Source organism: Hirundo rustica, chromosome 3, assembly GCF_015227805.2.
Source record: "Hirundo rustica isolate bHirRus1 chromosome 3, bHirRus1.pri.v3, whole genome shotgun sequence".
Classification (NCBI taxonomy): domain Eukaryota; kingdom Metazoa; phylum Chordata; class Aves; order Passeriformes; family Hirundinidae; genus Hirundo; species Hirundo rustica.
The window spans coordinates 31173557-31200728 of NC_053452.1; the positions used below are offsets into that span (position 1 = coordinate 31173557).

The 27172-nt window shown below is 41.7% G+C and overlaps 1 protein-coding gene and 1 long non-coding RNA gene across 2 annotated transcripts in view; one reads left to right on the top strand and one right to left on the bottom strand.

The window, feature by feature from the left end:
- Nucleotides 1-5481: 5481 nt before the first annotated feature.
- LOC120750895 (uncharacterized) lies at nt 5482-7688 on the bottom strand. The gene is made up of 2 exons (XR_005700192.1): nt 7572-7688; nt 5482-7499 (listed from the first exon to the last, which is right to left on the bottom strand). It is a non-coding gene; the product is annotated as an uncharacterized LOC120750895 (long non-coding RNA).
- A 354-nt stretch (nt 7689-8042) lies between these two features.
- KCNK5 (potassium two pore domain channel subfamily K member 5) overlaps nt 8043-27172 on the top strand; it is a 35470-nt gene continuing 16340 nt past the window's right edge. The window contains exon 1 of the mRNA XM_040060006.1: nt 8043-8396. Coding sequence (XP_039915940.1) covers nt 8211-8396 — 186 coding nt within the window. The 5' untranslated portion in view covers nt 8043-8210. The remainder of the gene's footprint in view (nt 8397-27172) is intronic.

Below are 27172 nucleotides of genomic sequence, written 5' to 3' on the forward strand. Positions count from 1 at the left end.
CAGTGTGGCCCTGTTGCCCACAACGTGGCCAGCAAAGGCCTCCCATTGCAGCCAGCCTGCACAACTCCTCCTCTAGGCTCCATCCCACCCTTTCTTCCAGTGCCCAGCTTACGGCAGCCGCCCCTGTGTCTTGCCAGCGAGGCACCGCAGTGGCTTCCCCCACTGTTCTGTACTAATGACAGATATCAAAATCCACTCTCTTCTTTACCTATGAACCCCAGCAATGTCCTTACCACACTGCTCTGTTAATAGCTGTCAGATTTTCATACATTACCACGATAATAGATATTCCAATTGTGATCTTCCCATGTTTACCAAGAAGCATGCCCTACAAGCAGTCCAGGTATAAAGAGTGGCAAAGGAATTTAATCTCTTTAAATGTCATACAAGGCATTTGTACGCTCTGAGAGCTGCAAAATAACTCACTTCCCACTGCTGAGAATAGGTATTTGTTAGTTAAGGTACAATTGTGTAACTAGGGCTTTTCTCAGCATTAGAAGGAAATTTGGGAGGCATGTCTTCAGTTGATACATGCAGGATTAATGATCTTGTCCAAAGTGCTTGTAGAAGACTAGTGTTGAGACAAGCCCAGAACTAAATGAGGCCACCTTTATTAAGTAAGGCTGCTGTATTTGCACTCGGCAGAACAGCAGAAGAAAGACTTCTCCAGCAGCTCATTTATTTATCTGGCTTAGACATTACTTATTTGTCATGTTTTAATAGCTCTGTGTCGATTATCAGTTCTTTTAGTCAAAATGGAAGTTGCATTGTCATTTGTTTATAATTGACACACATTGAAAAAACATACAACACAGTTAATGTCAACTGGCAGGTTCTGGCCACTTCTGTCTAGTGAAAGCAGCACAGTTTCTTCAACCCAGCTATGGAAAAGGATGTTTTTGGCAGGGCAGAGGCAGATATCGTGTGATCTGTTATAGACCTAGTACAATAATTTCAGCAAGGCAGGCCAAGTTTGTCCATGTGCATGTGACACAGCAGCAGTAATGCAGGATTGTAAGCTCCAGAATACTTTTACACTTATCTTGGAAAAGGGGGAGTGAAGGGGAGGGGGAGTGTAGTTTCTGCAGGACACATTTCTGCATTCAGATATGGGCTGCACTAATCAAATCTCTCTTAGGAAAATTAAGGGCTTCAGGCTTCTTGGTATATTGCCAGGGCAACCTTTACTTGGACAAAATACTGCTGCTCCTCTTTCCCCTGTGAAAATTTCATCACAAAAGATGATGATGCAAATTGCTTTATAGGATCACAGACACGCCTTTATTAACTCTGACTGTCACTGAATTGCGAAAGATTGGGGGTGAGAGTAGGGAGCAGTGAAGCAAGGGTAGAACATGAAGCAGACCTAAAAACCAGACTCCCCAGCCTGGAGTCTTTATTGTTACAAGTACCCACAGTCAGTGAGAGTTCATGGCTGCTGAGCTGAATGAGCATTCGCAGATTGGTCCCATTATTTGCATACACTTCCGTGTTCCAAAGAAATCACATGCAGGGAAAGCATTGAATTTTCTGTCTTGACTGAAGCAATGCCATCTGTAGAGTTCACCCATCTGCATATTGACTTGATATTATAAATTAAATGAACTAGCCAATTTAGTTTTTATTTCCTCCTCCTCCCTTTTTCGCCTCTCTTTGGCAAAAGAAATAACTAATATTCAAAGGAAATGAGTCGTGAAACCTCTAACAGGCTGCTAGATATTAGTTTCTATAACCCATGCTGGCAATGCAGTATTTCCTGGGGATGTTCAGCCTCAGATGGTCCTCCTGAATGAACAAAAAAAGCTTGGGATGTTCACCTCTGCTTGGATGCCCGTAGAGAGCACCACAGCCCTTTATCTTGATGGCGTCAGTGTTCCCTCCCCCATATTCTCTCTTTCTCCCAACTGCTTCAGAGATTTTTGCAGGTGCACAGGTATAATTAGGAGCTGTCTATTCTTAGACTCTGTGCCTTCCCTCAACTGTGCTTCCTCTCAGGCCTCCCCCACGCCTCATTGTTGGCACCGCTGTGAGTCTGACCTGAGTTACCAGGACTTCCCCAGGAGCTCCCAAAGGAGAGCAGCAACATGGGCAATTTGAGTCTGCTTCCATTCACTCACACACTGCTTCTTCACTTTCTCACACACTGGACTGTGTTCCAGTTGTGAGACAGAACGATGAACAGAGCACTGCTGAGGTGCTACACAACAGGGGGAAAATATCCAGCATCTGACTTGCTTTTCCACCTCAGTCATGGGTTATTGTACAATTGACTGTGACCATGCACACACACATGCCTACAAAGTCACTGAGAGCCAAGAACATGGTGCTCACCATGCGACCTGGAAGTTAGGACTTGCAGGCAGCTTCTACACTTAGAGCAATGACAACAGCCCTGCTGTTGACCAAAGCACCAGACCAGGTGGAGTTTTATCTGATGCTCTAACCCAGTCACTTCTGTGCCAAGTTACCTCCCAGGAGTCATATCTGGCGAGTCACCTGGATTTGCTTGCTACTTTTACGTTGGGTTTTGGCATGTGGGAGGCACCACTGGAAGGCAGTAACACTGAAATCCAAGTTCCTCCAAACTCCTTAACACCTTTCTTGATGATGGCCAAGGGGAGTACAAAGCATAAGTCAAAAGCCACTAACAGCTTTGCAAGCTCTTCACTGGCAGAACAGCTGTGGGTGTTAGTGCTCAGCCTTTGCTGTCTTTCCAAATAACACATGTGATGAAGGAGGGATCACAAAGAACCATGTGACAGGCTAAGGGGCTGTGGAGGTTGTCTATGCCAGGAGCTCTTGTCTTCTTCCAAAACTCCTTTAAAGACACAGGGCACACATGCATAGAGACTGCATGAGCCATGACTCTTCTTTCATTCCAGGACACCAAGCACAAAAGCAACTCATGTCCATAGGAAACAAAAATCTTAAAAATCCATACTGCTTTAACTGCATGTAGCCAACTCTGTCACTTACTTACTCAATCTTTTTTTTTTTTTTTTTTTTTTTTTCCTAAATAAGACCCAATCTAACCTCACAGGCTGTTGCTGCAGGGTTTGGAATAGGAGAACAGATGATAAAAATATGATCCTTTTCAATGTGTTTTTTTCTTGGTTGTTTGGGGGTTTGTTTGTTTTTGTGGGTTTTTTTTTTTTTTTTGGGAGGGGGTGGGTATAGCTGTCCTCATTTGTTATCCACGTGGCTCTGTTCACCCAGGAGGGGGAAAAAGAAACAACAAATCAACTTTCCCTCTGCTTTCCCACTGCCAAAATTAATGAGCTTTTTTTCTATAAAGGGAAGAGTTAGGTGGGAACAGGTCTTCCGGCATGTTGACTAACAAAACGTGAGTGCTACACACCGTGCGTGGAAGGGAGCCCAGTTTGGATTTGGGATCTGCCCAGTCACATACAAGGCCCTTCATTGCACAACCTGGCACACAGACATGCAGCTGTGCAACCCAGCTGGGAGACAGACGGGGGAGGCTCACAGCTCCTTGAATTCCCCCCTGTAATCCAGCACTGTCACATTCAGGCAGTAACACTGAGGAAGGTATGCACTGCATGACACCAGATTGATAAAAGTTAAATGACACTGGTTTGGGGAACAAGCCGCAGGACGATGTGCAAACATTCATCCGTATTACTATACACAAATAAAATTTAATTCCTTCCTAATGACACAAAAGACTTGACAGTGATGTTTTATGTAACAAAATAACAGATTGTTGCATATTCGCTGACTCTGTTACCATGGTGCTCAGCTATCCTTGAGCATATTATCTAGAAGAGTAATGTCCTCTGGGTATCATGGTGGTAAAAGCCAGTCCAGGACTGACATTGTACAAGTCGGTCTTTTTTTGTAGAGCTGTATTCTGAAATGCTTAGATCACTGACATGAATGTCAGCACGAAGGACTGCCATAAAGCTTCTGGCACTACCAGTAAGGTCATGGTGGAACAGAAAGAGAAGGCCAGAGTATTTCTTTTTAATATATTTTGAAGGAAAAACGTTTCATCATCCAGTGACTGCTATGGATGGCTGAGGAAGAAGGCAGTCAAGGAAACAGGTGCAGAAAAACTGTTGAAATACTTAGGCTTCTTCCTGATGAAGACATTTCTTTCGAGCACTGCAGGTACAGATGATCCATATGCAAAAACAGATGATCCAAATACATATTCTTCCTTGAACACATTACAGCCATTCCACGCAGGTACTGTACTCATCACCAGTTATTCATTAAGCAGCATGACTAACATCTGCCATGTGGTGTTTGTTCACTCATTATCTGTCCATAGGTGAAGAAGTCTGTTGCAGTGGTATGCAGGTTGTTTTGGTAGAGGTTTTTATTATTTTTATTATTTTTATTATGATTTACTATGTGTTACTGTACATTCAGAGCATAAAATGTGCTTTTGTAAATACTTAAGCCAAAAGGTATGAACAATCCCAGGGAGAGTTTTGAAACTTTCCACAAATGCCTCACATAAAATTCTGCATCATCTGCAGACCATCCTTACCCTCTCTGTGTGCACTGGACTGAATCAAAGAAGCAACACTGCTCACGATAGTGAGCATGACAGTGCACTGCTCAACGTAGTTACGGCTGTATGCGTAACACTTGAAGGCGATGTTGGAGGTGTCTAAATTTCAACAGTTAAAAAAAAAATGAAAGATGCAGAGTTGACAGGCATTGAGAACAGTCATCAACCATCCAAAAACAGCCTTCTAAGTGAAAAATGGCAGAGACTTGAAGAGAGGCCCACAGTTCATACTCGGCATAAAATGCAGTCTTTGCCACTATTTGACAGGTTTCTTTTGCCCAAATAATGTCTTTTACTTGCTCCATCTAAAACATCTTCTGACATTTATTCATTCATTCCAGGCTGTCCTAGGAAACATCTGTACAGCAAATGTGTCTTAGACATACAGCTTGGATGAAAGAGATTTCCTTTTGGACTGGACAGCCTGAAATAACGTCATATGCAAATAATACAAGTAATTGATACTTGTGGTACTGCTCACCACAGTGCTTTCTGCTGTTTGTCCCATAATTTTTAATGAGATTTAAAAGCCTGTGAGTGAATAACCCCAGCCTTTTGATTAATTTAGCTAGCATGAAAAGCTGTGGGGCCTACGTGTCAGGTGCTGTGGGTTGACAAAAGGGGTACTGTTTAATCCAAGGGAAACAAAGAGGAGAAAAGGGCCATGAATAAAAGGATATGGGATCTTTTCTGAGGTCAGGAGAAGCATATTAGATCAGGAGGTGCAAAGAGAGGCCAGCTACACAAAACATTCCTTGCCACACTACTTGGACAGCAGCATGAAAGTGTATCTTGCAATTTGTCCTGCAAAAGACAATGGAATCAAAGTGAAATATCTAAGTACCTGGAGTTTGTTGATACTCAGTGGATCACCTCTACTTGCAGGAGCAGTTGGTTATGGTTCCTTGGGGAATAAACCATTCTTCTGGATGTTGCTCCTTACCAGGCTCACCTCTTTTAAACCCAGAGAAACACAAGGAGACAGTCTAACAAGTGCAATAGCATTTCAACACAGGGAAAAATGGTATGTGATTTACAGGTTTGTTTGTTTTTAAATACCGACTGACTCAGTTACTGAGAGTACTAATTATGCAATCAGTGATTGGGAGTTTAGAGTGGAAAGTAGAAATGTTGAATCAAAATCACAAACAAACTTTCTGTAAAATGCCTGAAGGTGTTTTTGCTCGTTTCGTGCTCTGTAACTGCAGTGGGCTGAGGGTCATTCGTGTCATTCCTTGTGCCTTTAAGATACTGTTTCAATGTATAAATGGGCCTTTAGAGACTTAAAGACAGATGGAAAAGAGTACAGTTTCAGAATTTAATCAAATACCTTCCAGTTACAAAGCACAGATGTTCAGGGTCAGGAACACACAAGTGCAGCATTGCTGTAACGTGTCAGGCTACTGCTGCTGCTGTCAGAATAACCTAACCACTTGCAGGTGACTCAGAAGAAGGTGCAAGAGTACAAAAAGGAAAATGATATAATAACTGGCCTACTGAAAGTTCTTAAATACTTTCAGTCACCTGCCATAAGTGCTTGTATATAATTTTTAACTTTACTTTTAAATCAGCGAGTGATACAATGACAGCTGATCACATTAATTTATTTGGCCAATGGCTTTTCAAGTTTTGCAAAGGTCTTGGGCCAAGTGATAACACCTGGGAATAATTTTCATGTGGTAATTGTGCACCATGAAATTCCTCTTTTCCTTTTAATTAAAAGGAAATTACAGCCTTTAAACTTTATGAAGCATCCCCCATCTTTACCTTAAAAAAAAAAAATTAGCATAGTTTCTTTATGACATTTTAAAAATGTTTATTTTGGTGCTTTCTTCTTGCTATTTCCTCTAGTATATATAATTTTTTTTAAACCACCAGAGTTTGAAAATCCTTCTTTTTAATGTTTCCTTTAAATAACTGGGAAATCCCATACAAAGATTGATCACTTAATGTGCTTGTGGATTTTGTGGTTTCTCTAGTCCTGCTTTTAGGCTGCTAGGAACCTCTTGCAGATGTATTTTTATTGAGCACTATATATATTAATAGGAAGGACTGCTTAAGGACCATGTGATTTCCTGGGGGCAATCTCACATGAGCATCCATTGGGCATGATTCAAAGTTTTATATAGATATCTGTGTGTATCTTCTAACCAATGCATGTTCCTCTGCCTTCTGTACGCTATTCTTTTTGTTTTCTCATACTCTCTTGCATATTTTCTACTTCTCGCCTTCATCTTTGCCGTTCTCCTCCATTCCCCCTCTTCCCATTTCAACTATGCCTGCATGGGCTTACCTTAGCCTTTTAGTTTGTGTACTCCAACTAAGCACCTATACACCCCAAATCTCTTAGTGTTGATGCAGTTGATATGAACCACTCTACACTTGAGAGTTTACTTCCTGTTGTGGGGGCTGGAGAAGGAAGGAAAGAAGTTACCCCCACAAAAATAATGTTTGTAAGATGAACCGTGTCCAGAGCAAAAGCACTTCGCCAGTGCGTGTAACACGTCACTATATCTTTCCGTGACCCATGTCGAACGCTATTTCCAGCCACATTCGAGCACGGAGGGGCGAGGGCTTGTGCGTGGTTGTAAGTGGTTCCTCGAGAAGGCTTCACTAACAGAGTGAGCTTCAGGAGAGCTTCAGCCTGGAAGATGTTTGGAGCATCTTATGGAAAATCACGACCCGGTGTCTCTCCCTCCCTCCCTCCCAAACTCACAGACAGCATACACAGCGACATTTATGGAAGGTACCAAAGGCATAAAAGAAACAGAGATGCAGTTTCTGCTCCTAATGATCTGTAATGCCCACGTGTGGACGTCTCAGTGAAGGGGTGAATTCTGCGGACGGACACGTTCTTTCCTCCTCTGAGCTCCTAGTCACCTTCCCTCCACGAATCCAGGAAAGCCACAGACCTCGTTTCACAACCTCCCGGAGACGAAAATGAGGAATTCCGCTGAACCTGCCGGAATGAGTAAAAGTAAAACAAAGTAAAATACCACAAGTAAAATAAAATTGAGCGACCCCGACTTACCCTGACTTTGGGGGGAACACGGAGAGGAACGCACGGACGGCTGCAGGCGCAGGGAGCGGCGGCGCTCTGGGGGAAGAGGCCGGGGCCGGGCTGCCCGCTCGGCCCCACACCAGCTCCCGGCAGGCAGGGCGGGAAGGACGGAGGTCGCGGCCCCGCTCCCCTTCCCCCAGGCGGCCCCTCGGGGGCGGGCGATGGCGACGGCCGGACCCCATCGCTGCCCTCCCGCCTCGTGGGGACCGCCCGACCCTGGCCGGGCCGCGGGCCGGGTCCCGGCGAGCCCCGCCGGCCTCTCCCCGGCGGCAGCGCCGCATGCGCGGGCGGGGGGAAAGAGAGGAAGCGGGAGAGCACCAGATTCAAATCGCGGCTTTGGAGGGAGGGGAGAAAACTGGGGAAGGAGACAGCCCGGAGGGAGTGGAGCGGTGCGGAGGAGGGAGGAGGAGAGAGTGGGAGGGGAGTGTGGAAGGGGAGTGTGGAAGACTCAAAGGGAACGCGGCAGAAGCCGGGAGAGGAGGCGCGGCGCGCGGCCAGGGCAGGCAGGGGTGTCAGGGGAAGGACAGGGCGGCTTTGGGCACCCACGGCCGCAGCGCGGGGCACCCGCCCCAGCTCGCCCACCCGCCCTGCTTGCCTACCGCCGGCACCATGGTGGACAGGGGCCCCTTGCTGACCTCGGCCATCATCTTCTACCTGTCCATCGGGGCGGCGATCTTCGAGGTGCTGGAGGAGCCTCACTGGCGCTCGGCTACCGACAACTATAAGCGGCAGAAGACGGAGCTGCTCAAGCAGTTCCCTTGCCTGGGCCAAGAGGGGCTGGACAGGATCCTGCAGGTACAGCGGGCGCCGCCGGGGCCGGGGCCGGGGCCGGGGCTGGGGCCGGGGGGTGCCGGCGGCAGCGGCAGCAGGTGCTGCCGGGCGCCCCGGAGCGGAAAACCCCGCGGCCGTGAGCGGGCGGGCTGAGGAACCGGCCGGGACCCGGCACAGCCCGACCGCGTCTGTGCCTTCACAAAGCCCGTGCCGAAAAGCTGTCCCTCGAGCGGGAGCGTAGGGAAGCCTCTTAATCGGTCCTAACTACTTAATGATAGAGCCTTTAAACGAGTCCGCATTGCCTTCTCTTTCCCTCCGAGTCCTAAAGGAGCTGGGGGTTGATCTCAGCGTTGGCTGGCCGGCGCGGAGTGCGCTCCCGCCCGCTGCTCAGCCCTGCGCCCGTGAATGCGGCTCTTGTTCTAGCACCCAGGGTGGTTCTTTCTGCCTCAAAGGATGTTGTGTTAAGAGGAAGGGGAGGTGAAGCCAAGTGTCTTGATCCTCTTGTGTTTGGTCTGATTTTCTTCCCTTGCTCTTTTTTTAAAAATTTCTTCCCTTGCTAAATGCTGGAGAGGTGCCTGGGGGTCCCGGAGGTCAGTCGGGGTAACGGTGGGGAAAGGGTGCACGGCTCGCACGGAGGGATGCTCTCAACTCTTGCGTTGTTATACTCGAGGGGACTGACTTTTTTCCAAGCCATAAGGAGTTGATAATCGTCCTGCTTCGCTCATCTGGCAGAATGCCTCTTCAAAACTAATTATTATTAAAACTAATCGATAGCTTGTATTAGATCCGAGAGCAATATAAACTTACTGCCTTATGGATGTAGAATCCGTTAAAATGTCGCGGTAAGCAATAGTGAACTACGAAACACAGGCTGCCCAGGTATGTGGGGTTCCAGTGGTGAGAATGAGCCATTTGGGACTTCTTTTCAGAAGTGTTTATACCGAATAGATTTTCTGTTCATTATGTTTTGGATATTTTTAAAGAATTATTTTACTTTCAAATTCACTAAAGCTCTATTAAAATGCTCCAATACAGAAGAATGGCAAAGTGGTTCATTAGTTTTCTTGGTGTAGTCGATACTGTGCAAGCTTAGAAGAGTTATAGGTTCTTTATCCTAAAAGTTTATGGTTTAAGTACCCTTTCTTCAGTTGGTGGCTTCCTTCTGTCTGCTTCTGATAGCAGAGCTTTCTGGTGGCAGTGTCCTTATTGTTACCATCTTAGTGCCCTGTTAAGTGTCTTTGTGGTATTTAGTGGAACAGGTGGATGGAGGCTTGAAACTGTAAAGAGATGTTGGAAAATGAAAGACGTGCTGTGTGTTTGGAGTATGTTTTTGCTGTTCTGAAGTCTTAATGAAATCTTATTTAAGATTATATCCCAAACCTGTCTTAACGTCCTCAAGAAAAGACCCTTGTTTAGATTGGGATGTGCCTGGCATACATAACTTGCTGCAGACATAATGCAGAGTCTACATTCTGCCTCAATTTAGGATGAAAATTATGTTGTTATGAGGAAATCATTAGGGGGTTTTATGTTCGTTTGTTTTCTCCCATGATGAATATCACAATTGAATCACAATGAATCCCGAAGTGGCAGAAAGTTGGGGGGTTTTTTGGTTTTGGGGTTTTTTTGGTTTTGAGGTTTTTTCTTAAAATACAAGATGACAGTGAAAAAAAATGTGGAGGGTTTTCCCTCTTCAATGCATTAGCCCCTGGTGATAGTCTCATACATGGTTTGAGGTTTCCCTCTGCACTTCTTCCAGTCATATCCTACTTTCCATGTCCAGTCTTGCTGGTCTGATGATCCCACGTAGATATTCTGTTGTCATCTTAAGCCCAGGTTAGCTCAAATGTAAATGCCTTTATTTCACTTTTATTAGTAACTGCAAACTTTACAGCCTGCTTTCTTTTAGACTTGTAGTTTTGTGCCTGTTTGTATTCTTCTAAGACGTGATGGGAAAGAGGGGAGTGTGTCACATCTGACAGAGGACGATGGCAGGGTGAAATTTAACCTAGCTTAAGCTAACTGTGATGGGGGAAATCATGTTAGGACATCAGGATTCTGTCCTGAGTAAGCTGCAATCTGAAATAGTCTTTGTAGTTGTCCTTTCTCAGCCACTCACTGCTGCTTCAGTTGGGTTCTGCCGAATCTTTAAAGCATTGCTAGCATCTCTTTCACAAATCCTGATCATCCTCTTCTCTTATTAAACTTTCAAATTTATTCTCTTGTAATAAATCCAGAACGTTGTTGATTTGACAAACGGGCTTTTAACACCTCCTCACCCATCCTCATCCCCAGTTCTGTCTTGTTCCTCTGAGCCACTTCCTCTAGATTCTTCCATAGACTCCCTAAACTTGTTCTTGGGATTTTTCATGGTTTAACTTATTTTTCTGATGTTGTCTCTTTTTTGAAAAGGTGATTTAATCTTGAAGCCTTTTCTTTCACTCTGTTTTTGGTCCCCACTGATACTCATGTGACTTTACAGAACCATGTTGAGCTTTGCTGTTACTTCTCTGTTGTTCTACTTAAGACCCCCATTTAAAACATACTGGATAAAGTTCTTCAGCAAATATCATCAACTGCAGAATTTTAAATGGGTGTTGGTAAAATGAAAGGATGCCAAGAAATGTTCAAGTTAAACTAACAATACCAATTTTGTTTCCAGAAGCAGCCTGAAAGGTGACAAGGACTGACAATTCAGAGACCGGTCTCTCTGCTGCCCTTGTTCCCCATCCAGGTTAGCTCGTGTGTTCTTTTGAGCCTAATGCTAGCTGTAAGTGCAATGGAAACTGTGTGGAATGACTACAGAGCTAGATCTGTAGCTTGAAAAAGCTTGAAAAGACAAGTAGGTTATCAGCACAGAATCTCAGCTCACAGGGATTCAGACCAGTATCCCTGTACCAACAGTTCAACTGAATATTAACTGGGCTGTATTTGGTGAAATACTGTCTAAAGTTTATTTTCTGTAATAAAAATTTCACAATGTATTACAGTAGAAATACACCACCATGAATGTTTATTGAAATCTGTTAAACACACTTGCAGACATTTACAAGCTGAGGATATGCTAAAAAGAAAGCCTTTTTCCTCCATCCTGAAAAATGCCTAAAAATAGACTTGCTTAAAAGCAACTTTTAAGAATCTCTCATGTGAGTAATCCATTTGCTCTTTGATTGTTGAGAGTACCATATTATTTATCATAACTGTAAGAGGTAAAGAGAGATCTTAAACACTTCTTGGAATACATAGACCCTGAGTTTAAAGGTGACTCACCCTGGGCAGTGTATAGGCTGGTTTCTGCCTGTCCATGTTCTTCTAGGTAGAGCTGATTGCTCAGATGTAAATGTGGCTGAGAAACCACATTACTGAAGCCTCCAAAGACCCTTAACCACTACTGTGTATTGACACAAGGAACTGTGTAATCTCCCGTCTCTATGTACAATTACTTTGGAAGAGAAATGTCTCATAACTCTTTGGACTATATGCAGAAATTGACATTGTTAGTATTAATGTCACCGTACCCTATTTATCATCACTGTAGAATTTTAGAAGTAGTGTAACAGCTTTGTCTATTGATACAAGTCTATGGCTTGTTATTGCCACTTGCTTCAGTGGCCCTGAGTCCTGGGACTCTTTAGGAAGGGCAGCAAAGCAGGGATCCAGTGATGACACTTTTATCTACCCGGCTGTAGGAGGGAGTTTGGAAGACTGAACCAAATATAAGGTGATTCAGTTGTTTCCCTCATTTCCAGTTCCTTACTTTTACTCTTTATTGCTCCATTGTGGTTGTGAAACATCAGCTCAATGATAAAGGAGCTATTCATGCAAGGAGGTGCCCTCTTGACCCTCATGTCTATTCACATGAGCAAAGGTTTGCCTACCCTGGGCTGCGTCTTATTTACCGGGAAATCTTTTACTTGCCCACCAGAGTCATTGGAAAATGATATGCTTCCCATTGATAAACATCAGGGCTAGTGGAAAGAAAGGGAATCATTTGCAGATGAGTGAAAATGGTTACTTTCAAAACAGCAATAAAATGAAAAGAGAAACTGCTGGCTGTGTTTAGTGGAAGCAGACAAACATACTGAGTATGAGAACAAATAGTTGACGTCTTCATTTGAAAAGCAAACAGGACCGGGAGATAACTTTAGAAACCTAAATGTTTAGACTTAAAGCCCAGTGCTGTGAACAAACATTTTAGAAGACTTTTAAGGATAGCTGCTGGAATATACATGGCACATGGTTTATGGTTAAAGGAAATATCAGTTAAGTGGATTAATAGTAGTTTCCCTGCTGTTTTTTTAAAGTGTCTTCACTTTTCACAAGTACCTACAGGTGCATATCTGCAATTTGACTTGTGTTTGAAATGGTGAAGCTTGCTTCTAGATTTGAATATTAATGGAATTTATCTTAAATTGTGACTATTTAAGAATATTCTCTGATTATGAACATTGTCTCCCACATTGCTTTACTTTCAAGCTGCTACCTCAAGGTTTAAATCTATGTGCAATAATTTTGAGAAAGTCTGCAAACTAGTTTTCTTTAAAACGAACTAGGTTTTCAATGCTTTGTTCAACATTTAATGGAGATGATGGCTTTTGCTTAGGCTTTGTAGGGTGATTTGGTTTTCAGTGTAATTTTTCAAAATATTTTCCCTTTTTTGTGTTCTTCAGGAGATGCATAAATGATATTCTAGACTTAGTTTGGTTTGTTTGTTTGCTCTTTACCTTCCTGATCTCTTCCTTTAAAGATATTGAAAGAGGGATGGATAAATAGGAGACTGAATTAATTATCTTGAATGCCAGTTGACTTGTCTCTTAAGGCTAAGCCTTTTTCATAGGCTGAACAAAGTAAAGCTGAGCATCTTTCAGACAAGGATAAGTGACTGCCAGTGAAACAAAGTTGTTAACTACTTCTAATATCTTTCATGTAAAAACTTGACTGTAAATTAAGGCCTATACTTGTGAAATAGGTATTCCTAGATTTTAATTTTTTTATATCTTTAATTATACATCCTTTAAATTCAGCAGGTATAAATTGAGATGAAAATGTAGGACGCTGACTAAGATGCCTCAGAGTGTGAGTTATGGATTGAGGACAGGTAGCACAGAATCATTTAGATTGGAAAAGGCCTGTGAGATCATGGAGTCCAACCTTTGACCAAACACCAACTTGTCAAGTGGACCCTGGCACTGGGTGCCACGTTCAGTTGTTTCTTGAACACCTCCAGGGATGGTGACTCCACCACCTTCCTGGTTAGTCCATTCCAATGCTTTACAACCCTTTCTGTAAAGAAATTCCTCCTGATGTCCAGCTGCATTACCCCACAGCTTTTCTCTGTGTGTTTCTGCACATAAAGCCAAATGTAAGCAGGCATGCTTTTCTGTTGTGTTTTCTTTTTTTTTCTTTTCGTTTTCCCTGTTTAACCATTAAATTGTTTGAACTCTCTTGGACCATAGTTAAACAAAGCTCATAGTGCATACACTGCAACTCTGCTGATGGAGCAATAGCAATCGATCAGAAGCTATAATTTTTCAGCTATGGGCTTTTCCTTTTTCCTGTTATGAACTTAATCCTTGAGCGTGCTCAGTATTCTATCCTTCTGTTACCTTAGAACTGAATGTTTGTGTTACCTTACATGTTATTTTCTGCTACTAGGTGTGTTTTTGGCAAGCTCTGCTCTAGAGACCATGGCATGCAAGTAGTTTTGCAAGTTATCAACAGCTTGTTCTATGCTTTGGTTCATACTGTTTATATGGTTTTTGCAAGATACCTTCTGTAGCCAGTGAAGATACAGTGTAATGATGACTTTGTACAGATTTCCTTTTTAAAAACAGATTGGTGTTCTTGCTGTTAATACTAACTAAACACAATTAATTGTTTTGCTTTTCTCTGAATGATGTTGGCTTTCAGAACCGTTGTATTCCTTGCTGGTAGTGCAAGTAGATGTCAACATAGTAATATACAACCCAGAAACAAGCTGGATTACAAAGGACAGTAAATAATCTGATCAGCTGGGGAGCAAAGGAGACTGCTTTTGCACTTCGGTGCTGTGGGTCTGCTGATCATAGTGCCTGTTTGCAGAGGTTTTATCTTGTCCTGACACTTGATTCTATGGATTGAATACATATGAACATGTAGCCAAATTCCTTCCTGGAGTAGGTTGGAATAGTAGTCTGTCTTTGGGCTTTGTTTAATCCAAACTGAGTCTGCTCTGTAGTATGTAACAGAATGTGGTAACAGGACCAGTGGAGGAGTTGCACTCTTCAGTAAAGTTAAAATCCCACTTGTGGTCGCACCTGAAGCGCCTGTGGTGCTACAGACATCTTCAGGAGAGCCACACTTTGAGGCAGATTGAACTTTTAAAATAATCCTGCAATATGTACTCTGCATTTTTTGCTAGCTCCATCTGCTGAGTGGATGCCTTGGGCTTGAAGGAGCCCTGTCTTGCTTTATTTTCTGTCTTGATTCTGTCAGGTCCTTCATCAGCATTGCTGGTTCTAGCATTACTAGATCTTTTCTTTAAAACACCAGGTTCTTTAGCAGGGAACTTCAGGCTGGCTGTTTGTTTTCTGTGTCCTCCTGTCCTATGTTATCATGTCTTTACACTGGAGTTTTAGATTTTACTCTGTTAGTTATGTACTTACTAACACTTGAATTGTAGGCAGGAGAGATTGTTCCTAGGCACGTATTGCCCTACTAGCTCTGTTTATGGTTAAATCAGTAAGTAATCATATTCTCTCTTTCTTTTTTTTTTTTTTTTCCCTCCATGTTGTGTTGTGGGAACTTGAGTGGATCAAAGACACTCTTGGGTGCAAAATAGCTTCTGAAATGTTTTAAAATCAAACCTCATACACTGTTTTTCTTAAGAGAAAGAAATGTGAGTGATAAAAGGAAGTAGGAAACAAGTAATAGGCGTTGTTTCCTTTTCTAACCGTATGTGTTTCTGTAGTGTTTCTTACCATGGACCTATTTTTTTTTTTAACCTCTGTTGTGGGATCGATTGCTACAGATCAGCCAGTCTGTCTGTAGGACTGTATTTCCGCCCTAATGAAAAGGTAGACAGTTTGTGATTGAGCAAACTGGCAAATACGAAATTGACTTTGTTCTGTGTCGGCATCTTGCAAATACTGTGTAGGCAGTTTCCAACTGCTGAAAAACAAAACCCAGACTTGTGTGTCTCTTTGAGGTTGCATGAGGTGCAAAAATGTCCCAAGTTGGACCTATCACAGTTCTCTGAATTCTGATACTTCCTAGCAACAGAGACAGTTAACATTCATTTGGACCGTAAAGTAAGTCATGAGATTGTCAGATAATGGCAGCGAGTGAGTAATAGCTGATGGAACTTGAAAATAATTCTGCAAAGGGTTGTGAAGGTCCCGAGGTAGAAAGCATAGTCAGATGTGATACAGCTTTTTTGATGGCCTGGTTAAAATATCAAATTATCAGTGATGACTTCTCTGTGTGACCTCCAAATGCTCATATTGCTACTCCCAGCCTGTTCCAAAGGAGTAGAAAAGCTTTGGAGGAAAGTTGCTCAAGAGTCATGTTTGGTCCTTCACTAGAGAAAAGAAACAGTGGTTTGTAAGTAGGTTAGTTCTAGCCTGGAATGGAAGTGAGGTTGATGAGTCTCCTCGAGGGACCAAAGAGACAGAAGAGGCCTTTAAAGCCCAGCAGCTGAACAAAGAGAAGGGGTCTAATCAAGCTCACTGTGATACCGACTTCTCCTCTAGCCTCTCGTGCATTAGTCTGGCTGGAACGCTCAACCTACCACATGCTCAGCTCTTAGAGTTGCTGGTAACCAGCTACAGGCTGTAATGCAAATAAAATCAAGTTAAATAGTTGATCTATAATAACTTGCCAGTTAAGGCTTCAGGCCTGTCTAAGTGGTGTGTACATGACTGCAGAATGACCAGAGGGCAATCAACACTTGCCTTGTTGGCACAAGGGTCTTTGAAGGGCATTGTAGTTTATGCTTCACTTTTTCTTATTTTTTTTATCAGTGCACTCTGAAAATTTTTTCACCTGTGTCACTATCAACTGCCCTGTTAAAATATGACTTGCCCACTTCCAACTTTTTTTATGGCTTTTCAGGTGGAAGTCAAGAGAAGAGAGAGAGAGCAAAAAATTTTGAAGCTGCTTCTGTTTAGCAGCAAACCCAGTAGTCATCTTTATTGCGTCTCTGTTATTTGTTACAGTAATACTAGATTTTCAGGTAGTGTTTTAAGTGGATTGTGACTGTAGGATAACAGTGCTTTTTCATGAAGCTGTTACATAGTCTCTGCAAGGTCCTAAAGCTGTCAACTTTAGAAATTTACAAGATGAGAATGGGTGTCTTTATCTTCTATTTAGGGGATGTAAGATATCGGTCAAACTTTGAGAGTGCCTTGGCTTTAGTTGCATGTTTTAATAATGCTTGTTCAGCTCTGCTACAATTAGACATTTGATTATTTGGACAGATGTCCTTTCTACTTCTTGTCTCCTAGTGAAGAAGTACTGCCATGAAGTAGTTTCACGCTAGACATTGACAAGGTGCTTTCAGCTGAATTCTGTGCATCTTAGAAAAACCGTCTCACTTATCTGAGGTAACTGCAGCTTTTCTGTGGTTTTGCTGACTCCCTTAGCATGCTGTACCTGAGCAGCTTTTAAGCTCAAGGGTTCTCTACTTTGAAATGTATGAGTGCTTCCTCTGTCTCAGCTTCTGAAAAGCTAATAGATGGTGCTGAACACTCACAGATGTCGGCTGTCAGGAAATCCGGGCTAGCAAGGAAAAGAGTAACAGAAGGCAATAACTATGGTACTTGTGCCAGTTGATCCCTCTTGCCTTTAATACAGTAGCAAGAGGATGACAAACTGGTTTGGCTTTCATACATCCTCAGGGATGGGATGGTTGAGAAGTGACAGGCACAGAGTCTGCCACACATCAATGCTGTACATTACTCTTTGCCTGCAATTTGTCTGGTGTTGGCTGTTCAGGGAAAACCTGCAAATGTATGGGAAATTTTGTGAATCTGAAAGTGTTCATGATTTGGTAGTCTCAAAGTGGAAAGATTTTTCAGTTGACTAAGCTTACTTTTTCACTTAAAATCCTTTCTACAGGATATTTGCAATTTCTAGTTTACCAGTGGGTTTTGACCAGCAACTAGATGTGGTACAGGACTGTAAAGATTATTGGAGAACTATTGAAGCAGTATTTGTTCTGCTTTCTGTCAGTTAGTGGTTGGAAGCTCCCTTGGTAGGAGAGCCCCTTCCGTGTACTTATTAGTATAGTGCTGAATGTATTAAAATAGCAGAAGATTGTGTTTCAGTGCAGGTGTTATGTGTGTGGTTTTTGTTACAGAGTTCCTGCTAAAAAAAAAAAAAAAAAAAAAAAAAAAAAAAAAAGAGGGGGGCATGGTATGTATACTGACACAACTGGGTTTAAGAAATACTCTAATGCACAGCCAGCTCTTAGCAGCAAACTGATGTCATTGCCAGTCTAATTCACTCACTCAGCAGAAGAAATAGACTAGGCAAACCAAGCTATTACAGGTCTGAGAGTGTCTAGGTCAGACTGTTTCCTAGTCTGTTATCTCAGTTAGTGATCATACTTCTTTCTAGCCTGCTGCAAATGTGCCACCGGATCTCTGTATTTGAAAACATTTGTGCAGAGCAGCCTTCGCTCTTTCCCCAATCCTCAAAGATCGGTCTTGAGTTAATCTAGAGTTGAAGAGATTTATATTAAGTAACATAAAAACATTTTATTTCAGGTTAAGCCTTAGATAAAGCTAAATACATAATAACGGAAATCTCAAAACTAAGAGCCTCTCTGTGGCTTTTTGCCAAGGGTTTTTTTGCCCTTGTTAGACCCCTTAAGATAAGTCCATCACCTTGCTTTTCATACAAAGCATCCTGCCTCTGTTGACATTGGAAGCACAGCTTGCCTTGCCTCCTCCTCCTGCTGCCGGGTACAGGAATGATATAGAGATAGACTGGTGTAGTTGAGGTTATGTAAAGTTTTTGGTTGACCTTGGAAACCTGGTTGGTCGGTTGGCTTAACAGGGACAAGGTGGCTTAGTGAAGGTACAGTCCTCAAGAGTTAATAGCCAACTGTGTGTCTTTTTCTTGTTCCTGTTCTGTAGTTCAAAAGTCTACCTGATTGAAAATGTTACAGTAGTGCTCTGCTCCACCCAAGTCTGATCACTTGTTTGGTTTTTTTTTTTTTTTTTATTTGATGCTGTTGGGACAAGCAAGATTTTTATTCTAGCTTGTGTGAGCTCACTGAATTGTCAGACAAGTAAGTTGTTTACACAGACTTGCCTTTTTTTTTTTCTTTTTTCTTTTTAGCATCCGTTTCTCCTTAAGATAGGTTGTTAAATAGGAAATCAGGTGTGTGCTGCTACTAGCATGCTTCGGCTGCAGCTTCTAGCATGTCTTCAGAGAAACAAGATTTTTAAAGTCGTATTGAAATTTGGGGATGAAATACAAAAGTGCTTGTGAAACCAAAAGTCTATGCTGCTTTCCTCCTAGTGCCTAAGAAACGGAACAGTTTTTAGAGTGTTCTAAACAAGTAGCTTTCTGTAAATTTCTTAACCTGAAGCATATCTTAATGCATGGCTATAAATGGGAGAGAATGTACTATGTAGTGTTACTTTATGCTTCAATTCACTCGCTGAGTTGAAGATCTTATTGGGCCTCTGTAAGCAAAGCTGTCAAGCTTGGATTACTTGTGTTTTGACTTGTCCTAATTAACTATTCTTATACACTGAGAGCATGGCAGGTTGGGGGGGAGGAGGTGGTGGGAGGCTTCATTTGAAACTCAGTTTCCTCTTCTGCTTCTCCTGCGTAATATCAACAATTTCTGTCCAACTTCTCTGCATCTAGTAAATTCATCTGAATAAACTGTGTTTTTATTGACAATAGGTCTGTTTTGGTTTAATTTAGATCTAGTTAAATTAATTGCAACTGAACTGAAATGCATTATTTTGGAAACAGACTGCTGCATGGGTTACCATCTGCTTATGCAATCGGTACCAGCTCTGTTGCAAGAGTCTCGTGCAAACGCTGTCTGGTTCTAACCCTGCCTAACATAGGTCACCAGCTGGTGTGAGGACTTGATTAAACTCTTGACTCTTCTGCTTCCACTTTCTTATCTCTGAAGTGGGGACAACAGTGTTTTTTGAAGCCCTTTTAAAGGGGAGTTGGCTACATTAGTCACCATGTATGTATTCAGATAGGAAGGAGGCCTAATCTGGTATTATAGATTATTCCAATGTCTTAATTTCAGCTGATGCAACATAAAAGTTGTTGAAATACTTTTTTTTTTTTTTTCCCCCATCCAAGGCAAAGTGTGTTATCAGCATACTCATATAAGCATAACAGAAGCCCACAAAATTAAGCTATACCAGTGAAAGCTATGATGTAGTCTGATAGGTTTTGTTTCTGAATGAGAATGATTGTGGGCCAATGAAAAGCAGGGACACTCAGCATCTGCAGAACAGCTGCAGTTCTCATGCAGCAGTAACCTTTAACTAATTTGTCTTCAAAACATGTCTATGTGGAACTTGGGAAAGTGAAAAGGAAACTTTTCTATTACTGCATTAATCAAAAGAGCAAGGGAATGTTAGTACAGCACTGAATATGCTTTTCATCAAAATAGTTTATTAAGTAGTTCATAAAACTGAAATCTAGTCCTGAAATTAATAGGGGAAAAATCCATATAAACTGCTAAATTCTGTAGTCATGATCTGTCAAAAAAGTCAGATACCTCTTCAAAACTGTTGGTATTTACATCCATTGCACATAAATCAAAAGGAGAAATAAAATTCAGCAACATTCGTTTGCTGAAGCACAGGATCTGCACGTATCACAAATAGGGAAGCTTCTGTATTCAGTTCTGCAATGACAAAATAGTTCCAGTTAACTTATTTGCTGAATTAAGAGTTTCACTTATTATTTAACTCTGCAGAAAGTCACAAAAAGGAAATAACCTTGTTGATCTCTTCCCATTAATATCCCTCACATTGTTTGTCCTATGAATTATGACTTATAGGAAAATTAACTGTCTATGCTATACATCATACACAAGCAAGTCTTAAACCAGCGTATGCTGTAAAAATATTGACATGCCTCCAAGAGGTTAATTTCCCTACAGATTAGACCTTTTTTTTCCAAAGGAAACAGTTGTTGAAATTGTTTTTTATGGACTCTTACCACCTAAATCTCAATGACTTCATGTTTCACTCTGAAATAGAAACTGCTCCAAAACTTTGGGAAAATTAATTAATTCTTTCGTCACAGTAGTTTACCTCTAGTTTTCTTTTTTACGCATCTGAGCCAGGAGGTCCCTAATCAAGCATGTTGGTAGTGAGGGAAAGCTTTATTCATTCGATTGTAATGGTTCAATTTGCCAAAACCCCTCAAAAATTCACCATGTAGCAGCTTCTGATCAGTGGTGTTAAGTTCACTTTCTCTTCAAGGCTTGATTGCATGCTTGATTTCATGGTATAGAAAGAGCAACAAATATTTCCAAAGACCTGACTACTCTGTTTTTCTGTCAATTCATATGAGCAATTCTGGCTTGGCCTCGATTTGCCTTAGTGAGGAAGTGTGCTTAGGTCCAACCCTGTTTAGGCAGAACATCATTTTGTGATTTTATTCTTGAATTTTACTGCATGAAAAATGAAGCCTCAGATTTTGGACATTCCTTTCAGTAAAGGTCGTTTGGGAAAGCAATGGGGATGCTTTCCGTGAGGATGGAGAAAAGCAAAGTGTGGAACTCATTGCAGACCATGAAATCAATAAGCATTATCCAAATCACAACTGGGCAGACTACAAGAGGTTTCCACAAACACTCATGTACGCAATGTGAAGACTTTTTGGAAAACACGTGTGTGTTTTGACTGAAAATGTCTTATACTGCCTATTTTTAAAACACTATTTTGTGAAATAGATGCTTATGATGGAAAGCTGCAAAGACAAATGTAACTCTTGCATTGCTTCTTACAAAACAAAAGAACAAAATTATAGAATGGTTTGGGTTGGAAAGAGCCTTAATGATCATCCAGTTCCAACCCCCTTGCCACGAGCAGGGACACCTTTCACTAGACCGTATTGCTCAGATTTGTGTTCTGTTTCCATTGTCAGATGGAATCTTCTAGGGCAAAATTTGCTTAATCCAAAGAGGACAGCTCTTGTGTTATGTCTGTAGCTGTAGACGTAACAGCCATGTGTAAACCTTCAGTAGAGTAGCACTTGGTACAAATAAGGAGTGCAAATTATCATGACAAAATCAGTAATCTTGACTTGTACTTCTTTTCAATGCGGCCTTAAGATAAAGCTTCACAAAGTCAGTAGGGAAATGCATCCGCTTTGTATATTCAGTAAAGGAAATTATGTGTATTCTATGTGGCTCAAACCTTACTTAAAGACCTTCTTGTTAGAAGTCTGTCAGGAGAAAAAATAAATCAAGCTCAGGCTGCAGAAGTATTAGTCTTCTGTTCATCAGCAGAGTTATTTCTTTCCAAATCGTTTGGTTTGCTCTTCACCATTTATCTCTCAGCACTCGGCATCGTGTCCATCCTTGAGGAAGAGCTCCAGCATGCCTTTGAATGGAGCCACGGAAAATGGTGAAAGAGTAAACACTTTATCCCAACGTTCTCTGAAGAAATCCTTCTCTCTTACTAAGAGGATTTTACTAGAGGACAAAAGTATGCTCCCCAGTGTACTATAGTAGTAATTAGAATTCCAGTTCCAAAATCTAACCTCTAGCACCACATTGCAGAAATATTTACATTAGCTAAACTAATCACTGTTAATCTGGATCTTGGTTTAGGCAGGGAGGTTCTTATACACTGCCATGCTGAATGCTTTGATTAACAGCTAGCCTGGTTGAGAGCCTGTTTTAATTTGCAGCTTAGTTTCACTCAGGCTTAATTTTTTTTGTTCTTGTTATTTATTCTTTTACCAAACTGGCTTTTTGTTTAAATGGCTTTTGTTTGTGGTTTTGCATTATAGTTTCTGATACAGTACAAAGAAAGCAACCCTATATCCTCTCACCCTTTACTTTTGCAGTACAACTTGCTTATCTTCTCTAAATAAAATTGATGAAAAAACCTGTGTTGTTCTCAAGGGCAATGAGGTCCAGTTTCAAGATACGGAAGTTTCAGAAGTCTCCTCTTACTGCAGGCTAATTCAAGGAGAATTTAAGTTCACAGCCTAGACTGAAGTAGGAAATTAAAGAAACTAGATGCATTTAAAACTGTATTTTGCTAGTCTGTTCTCTCTATAATCAAACTAATTCAGATGGTTTATCAGTGGTTCTCTTCTACAGGCATGCACTTTCTCTTATTAAATCGAGAGCCTTTGCTGGAACTACTGTTTTTCTATTAATTTTCAGATATTGCAAAAGTTGGGAAGCTAGGAGGGTTAAGTTTGATCTCCACCCATTTGTTTGTCCCACAGGAGATAATTCTCTAATCATTTCTTTGGGGTTTGTTTCCCAGGATATTTTCCACTAACTTTAAAACTATCTGTCTTTGTTCTCCATGCCAAGTGACACACACAAAAAAATGTGCACTTGCATCTTGGGAAGCATCATATCCTCAGGAAAGCTCTCTTGATTAGCTTTATTACTCAGCTGTAACTTTCCCTGCAAAACTCAAGCATATCAATACACTTTGTGATGTTTGTGTTCACCTTGGAGGGAAGGAAAAGGTGGTGGTGCTAGTTACCAGCACTGATTGAGCAGCTAATTGCAGACATTACACAGTACTAAGACTGTTTCTCCAAGTAGAAGCAACCCTAAGACTTTTTGTAGATAGAATTCATTGCAGTTATCAGCATTTACGTCTATGTGAATTACTAAAGTGGCCAGCATGTGAATGTCTGGTTTTAATTGGGGGTAGGAGGTGGTGGGTGCAGTGTGTGCAGGGGTAAAGCAGGTGAAAACAATATTCAATAGAGCGAATGCTGGCACTATAGAGTGCCATAAAATTTTTATCCCGAAGTCTTATGTATTTTGATTATCTATTCAAGCAAGGAATAGCTGGCAGAATTATTTATTTACCTTTTCTGTTTCCAAACAATGATGTAGAATTAATTTGTCTGTAAACTCACAAATTGTTTCCACTGGACTGTGTCATGAAGTTTCCAGGCTCATAAATATTATATTTAAACCACAATTAGAGTTTTATGTGTCTTTCAGGTTCAGGCGTGTAAAAAGATGGTTCTTTACATCTTCTCTAAATTCATGATTTATTGCATGGCCTTTAGATAACAAACTAAAACCAGAGTAGAACATACATCTTCTAAATTTGTATGTGAAAACTTTCCCTCCCTTCTTGTCTCTGACTAATGAGAGCTATTTCTGGATAATAAATTGAGATTGTACTTGAAGAGCCTGATTTCTGCTGTCTAATATGGGTTAATTAACAGATTGCCTTTCTAAAGGATCACTTAGTCTGATTAAATTTTAATTGAAAAACAAGAAAACAGATGACCACTTAAAAGACTGAAATGAGTTCTGTGACAAATGTGCATTCTCTGCCCTCATTCATTTTGCCAGCTAGGAAGCGTGTAGAGTGAGAGGACACAGAGACAAAAAGGGGTGTTTATGCCTGTACTACTGGCTTTAATGAGACTGCCCTTTGCATGTTAAATCGATTATTTCCTCTTTTCACTGGGTTGTCACTGTCAGCAGTTATGGATTAATGAAGCTCAGTGCTTGGTCCCTGTTACAAATTTATCACTTTAGCCTTGTTCCCACAGGCACTCTGCCCTTGCAAAAATATAAAACAAAACCCAGGAGAAAAAACCCTGAAACACCCTGTAATAGTTTTAATTTTGAAACTGGGCAGAAAATTGAAATTTGTCAGTCTGTTCCTTTTGAGACCCAGTCCACTGAAGAACTTTCTGCATTGTTTAACATGTGTGTAATTGGTGTTGTGTTAAAATAGTGATGCCAAAGAGAAAGGGTGGAAAAGTGCTATCTATCATCAGTGCCTGCAAGAAGGTGTGGAAAACCCTTTTCCACTTGGCAGAATAGTTAGAAAGCAGGTCTGTTCTGCAAAGTCAAGACAGATTTTTAAGCCACTAGCCTTAATAAAGGTGGGGAGCCATGACAGTGTTATCTCTTATGTTTCAATAATAATGGCACTGTATCTAAACACAAATGCTTTTGAAAAAGTTCACTCACGCACATTTTTTTGGAAGGTCCTTGAGAATGTATGCAGTAGTAAAATGTGGTAGGTTGACACTGGCTGGATGCCAGGCACTCACCAAAGTCCCTCTGTCACACCCCTCCACAGCTGGACAGGAGAGAGAAAATACAGAAAGGTTTGTGAGTTGAGATAAGGACAGGAAGAGATCACTCACAGATCACCATCACAGGTAAAACAGTTTCAGCTTGGGGATATTAATTTGATTTATTACTAACAAAATCAGAGCAGGATGGTGAAAAGTAATATAAATCTTAAAAACACCTTCCCCTCACCCCTCCCTCTTTCACAGGCTCTACCTCCTCCCACTCAGTGGCTCAGGGAGACGGGGAATGGGGGTTTGTGGTCACCTCATCACACATTGTTCCTGCCACTGCTCAGGGAGAGGAGTCATTCCCCTGCTCTGCCATGGAGTCCCTCCCACAGGAGACAGCTCTCCATGAACTTCTCCAGCATGAGTCTGTCTCATGGGCAGCAGTTCTCTGTGAACTGCTGCAGTGTGGGTCACTCTTCCAGGGGGTTCAGTCCTTCAGGCACAGCCTGCTCCAACATGGGTCCCCCCTGGGATCACAAATCCTACCGGGAAATCTGCTCCAAAGTGAGCTCTCTCCATGGATCTGCACGTTCCTGCCAGGACCCTGCTCCAGCACAGGCCTCCCACGGGGTCACAGCCTCCTCTCAGGCATCCACCTGCTCTGGTGTGGGGCTCCTTCCCCGGCTGCAGGTGGATCTCTGCACCTCCAGGGACCTCCTTGGGCTGAGGGCTCAGCTGCCTCAGCATGGTCTGTGCCACGGGCTGCAGGGGAATCTCAGCTCCAGAGCCTGGAGCACCTCCTGCCCCTCCTTCTGCACTGATATTGGTGTCTGCAGGGCTGTTCCTCTCACACTCTCAGTTCTCTCTGCTCTGGCCGCAGTTTTTTTCCTTAACTACATTATTATATAGGTGTTACCATAATTTCTGATTGGCCTAGGCTTGGCACATCCGTCTTGGAGCTGGGTGGCATTGGCTCTGCTGGATATGGAGGAAACTTCAAGCAGATTCTCACAGAAGCCACCCCTGTAGTGCGCCCAGCTACCTAAGTGTGGCCACACAAATACAATAGATTCACTAACCCATAGCAAGGATGTTGTTGTTTAAATACTCTTTGTATTTACAGGTGATTCTGGGTTGGCTAGTGGGAATTTTAAGAACAGCTGATGTGCTAGAACTTCAGATGCAAACAGGAATCCACTGGCATATCCAACAAACTCTTTCGCACAGAGATTTTGGAACTCATGGTGAGCAGTTCCAGTTTGCTTTGGGGTATGTCAGTGTTCTTCCTCAGTTCTGAGCACCTAAATAAACCTTATACAAGCTTCCTCAGAATTATACTAAATAGTGAATATTCTCAAGTGTAAAGATATGTGTGTAGGATTAAGATGTGAATGTTTTCTAATGCCTCTTCAAACTCAGTTATGCCCTTTGAAGGATGTACACAGAGCTGCTTTACAGTGCAGTGGTGCAATTATTCAGTCAGCAGTATTTTCTCTCTGGTAAAGACCATTCCTGTGATTCTCTGAGTTTGGTAGCATCTTGTTTGCTAGTTTCTTGTCTTTGGTGTTCTTACTGGACAGCCTCTTCTGTGCGGGTTAATCAGTAAATTAAAAAGGATGTTGAGCTCTAGTCCACAGTTTTCTTCATAGCATGTACTTAATTACTTTCTCTGGAATCTGCTTTCAAAGTTCAGTCAAGGACAAGGTATCTCACTCTGTGCTTTCTCCATCTAAATGGAGATAATAAATAGGATTTAAAAGAAAAGAAGTGCCAGCTATATTGAAGTCTCAGAACAGGAGTTTTCCCACTTAAACATGAATCAATAACGAATTGTGACAAAACTGCTTAAATAAGAAATCAAGAACAAGAAACATTCTGGGTGTTCTGTGTTCTAAGCTAACAGCCAGAAATGATGTCTAGTTTGCTGTCTGTTGTATCACAAAACTATGCAGAGTGAAAACCAGGCATGTATTTACATGCATTCTTTAAATATCAGGCTTGAATGTAGGGACAGCTTTGTATGAAGTGGCATGTGCTGGAGGCTCAATTAGGTAAGAAAAGTTCTGCCTAGGTGGAGGCACAAGTTCCTGACAGATCAAAGTAAAGCATAATGAAGGGAAAGCAATAGAGGTCTTGGTTCTGTAATTAATTTATGCATTGAGAAGCACTATTGCATGAACAGAATGAAAACACTAAGAAGTTGGCTGGGTAAATGAAGAATCAACAAGATTAGCCAAACTTTCTGCAGAGCAAGTTCAATCTTGTTATATAACCTTGTGGCTAAAGTGTGTTATATACAATGCATTTGAACTCTACATATACCTTTCTGTTTTGTCTGCTGTAAGATACTGGTGGATCATTTCAAGTCACTTGTAGCAAATTTAAATAACTTCTGTAATTGCCTTTTTAAAAGCACGCAAACAAACAAGAACCGCTGACATGTTGAAGCAGTTAGAAAAATACTTCTTTGAGTTCTTTGTGTAAAAGTGAGAAGATAGTATTTTATCTGCTGTATTGGTAGAAGTGTGAAAATATAATCTCATTCTGGATTAAATCTTGCTGTTGTTGGAAAA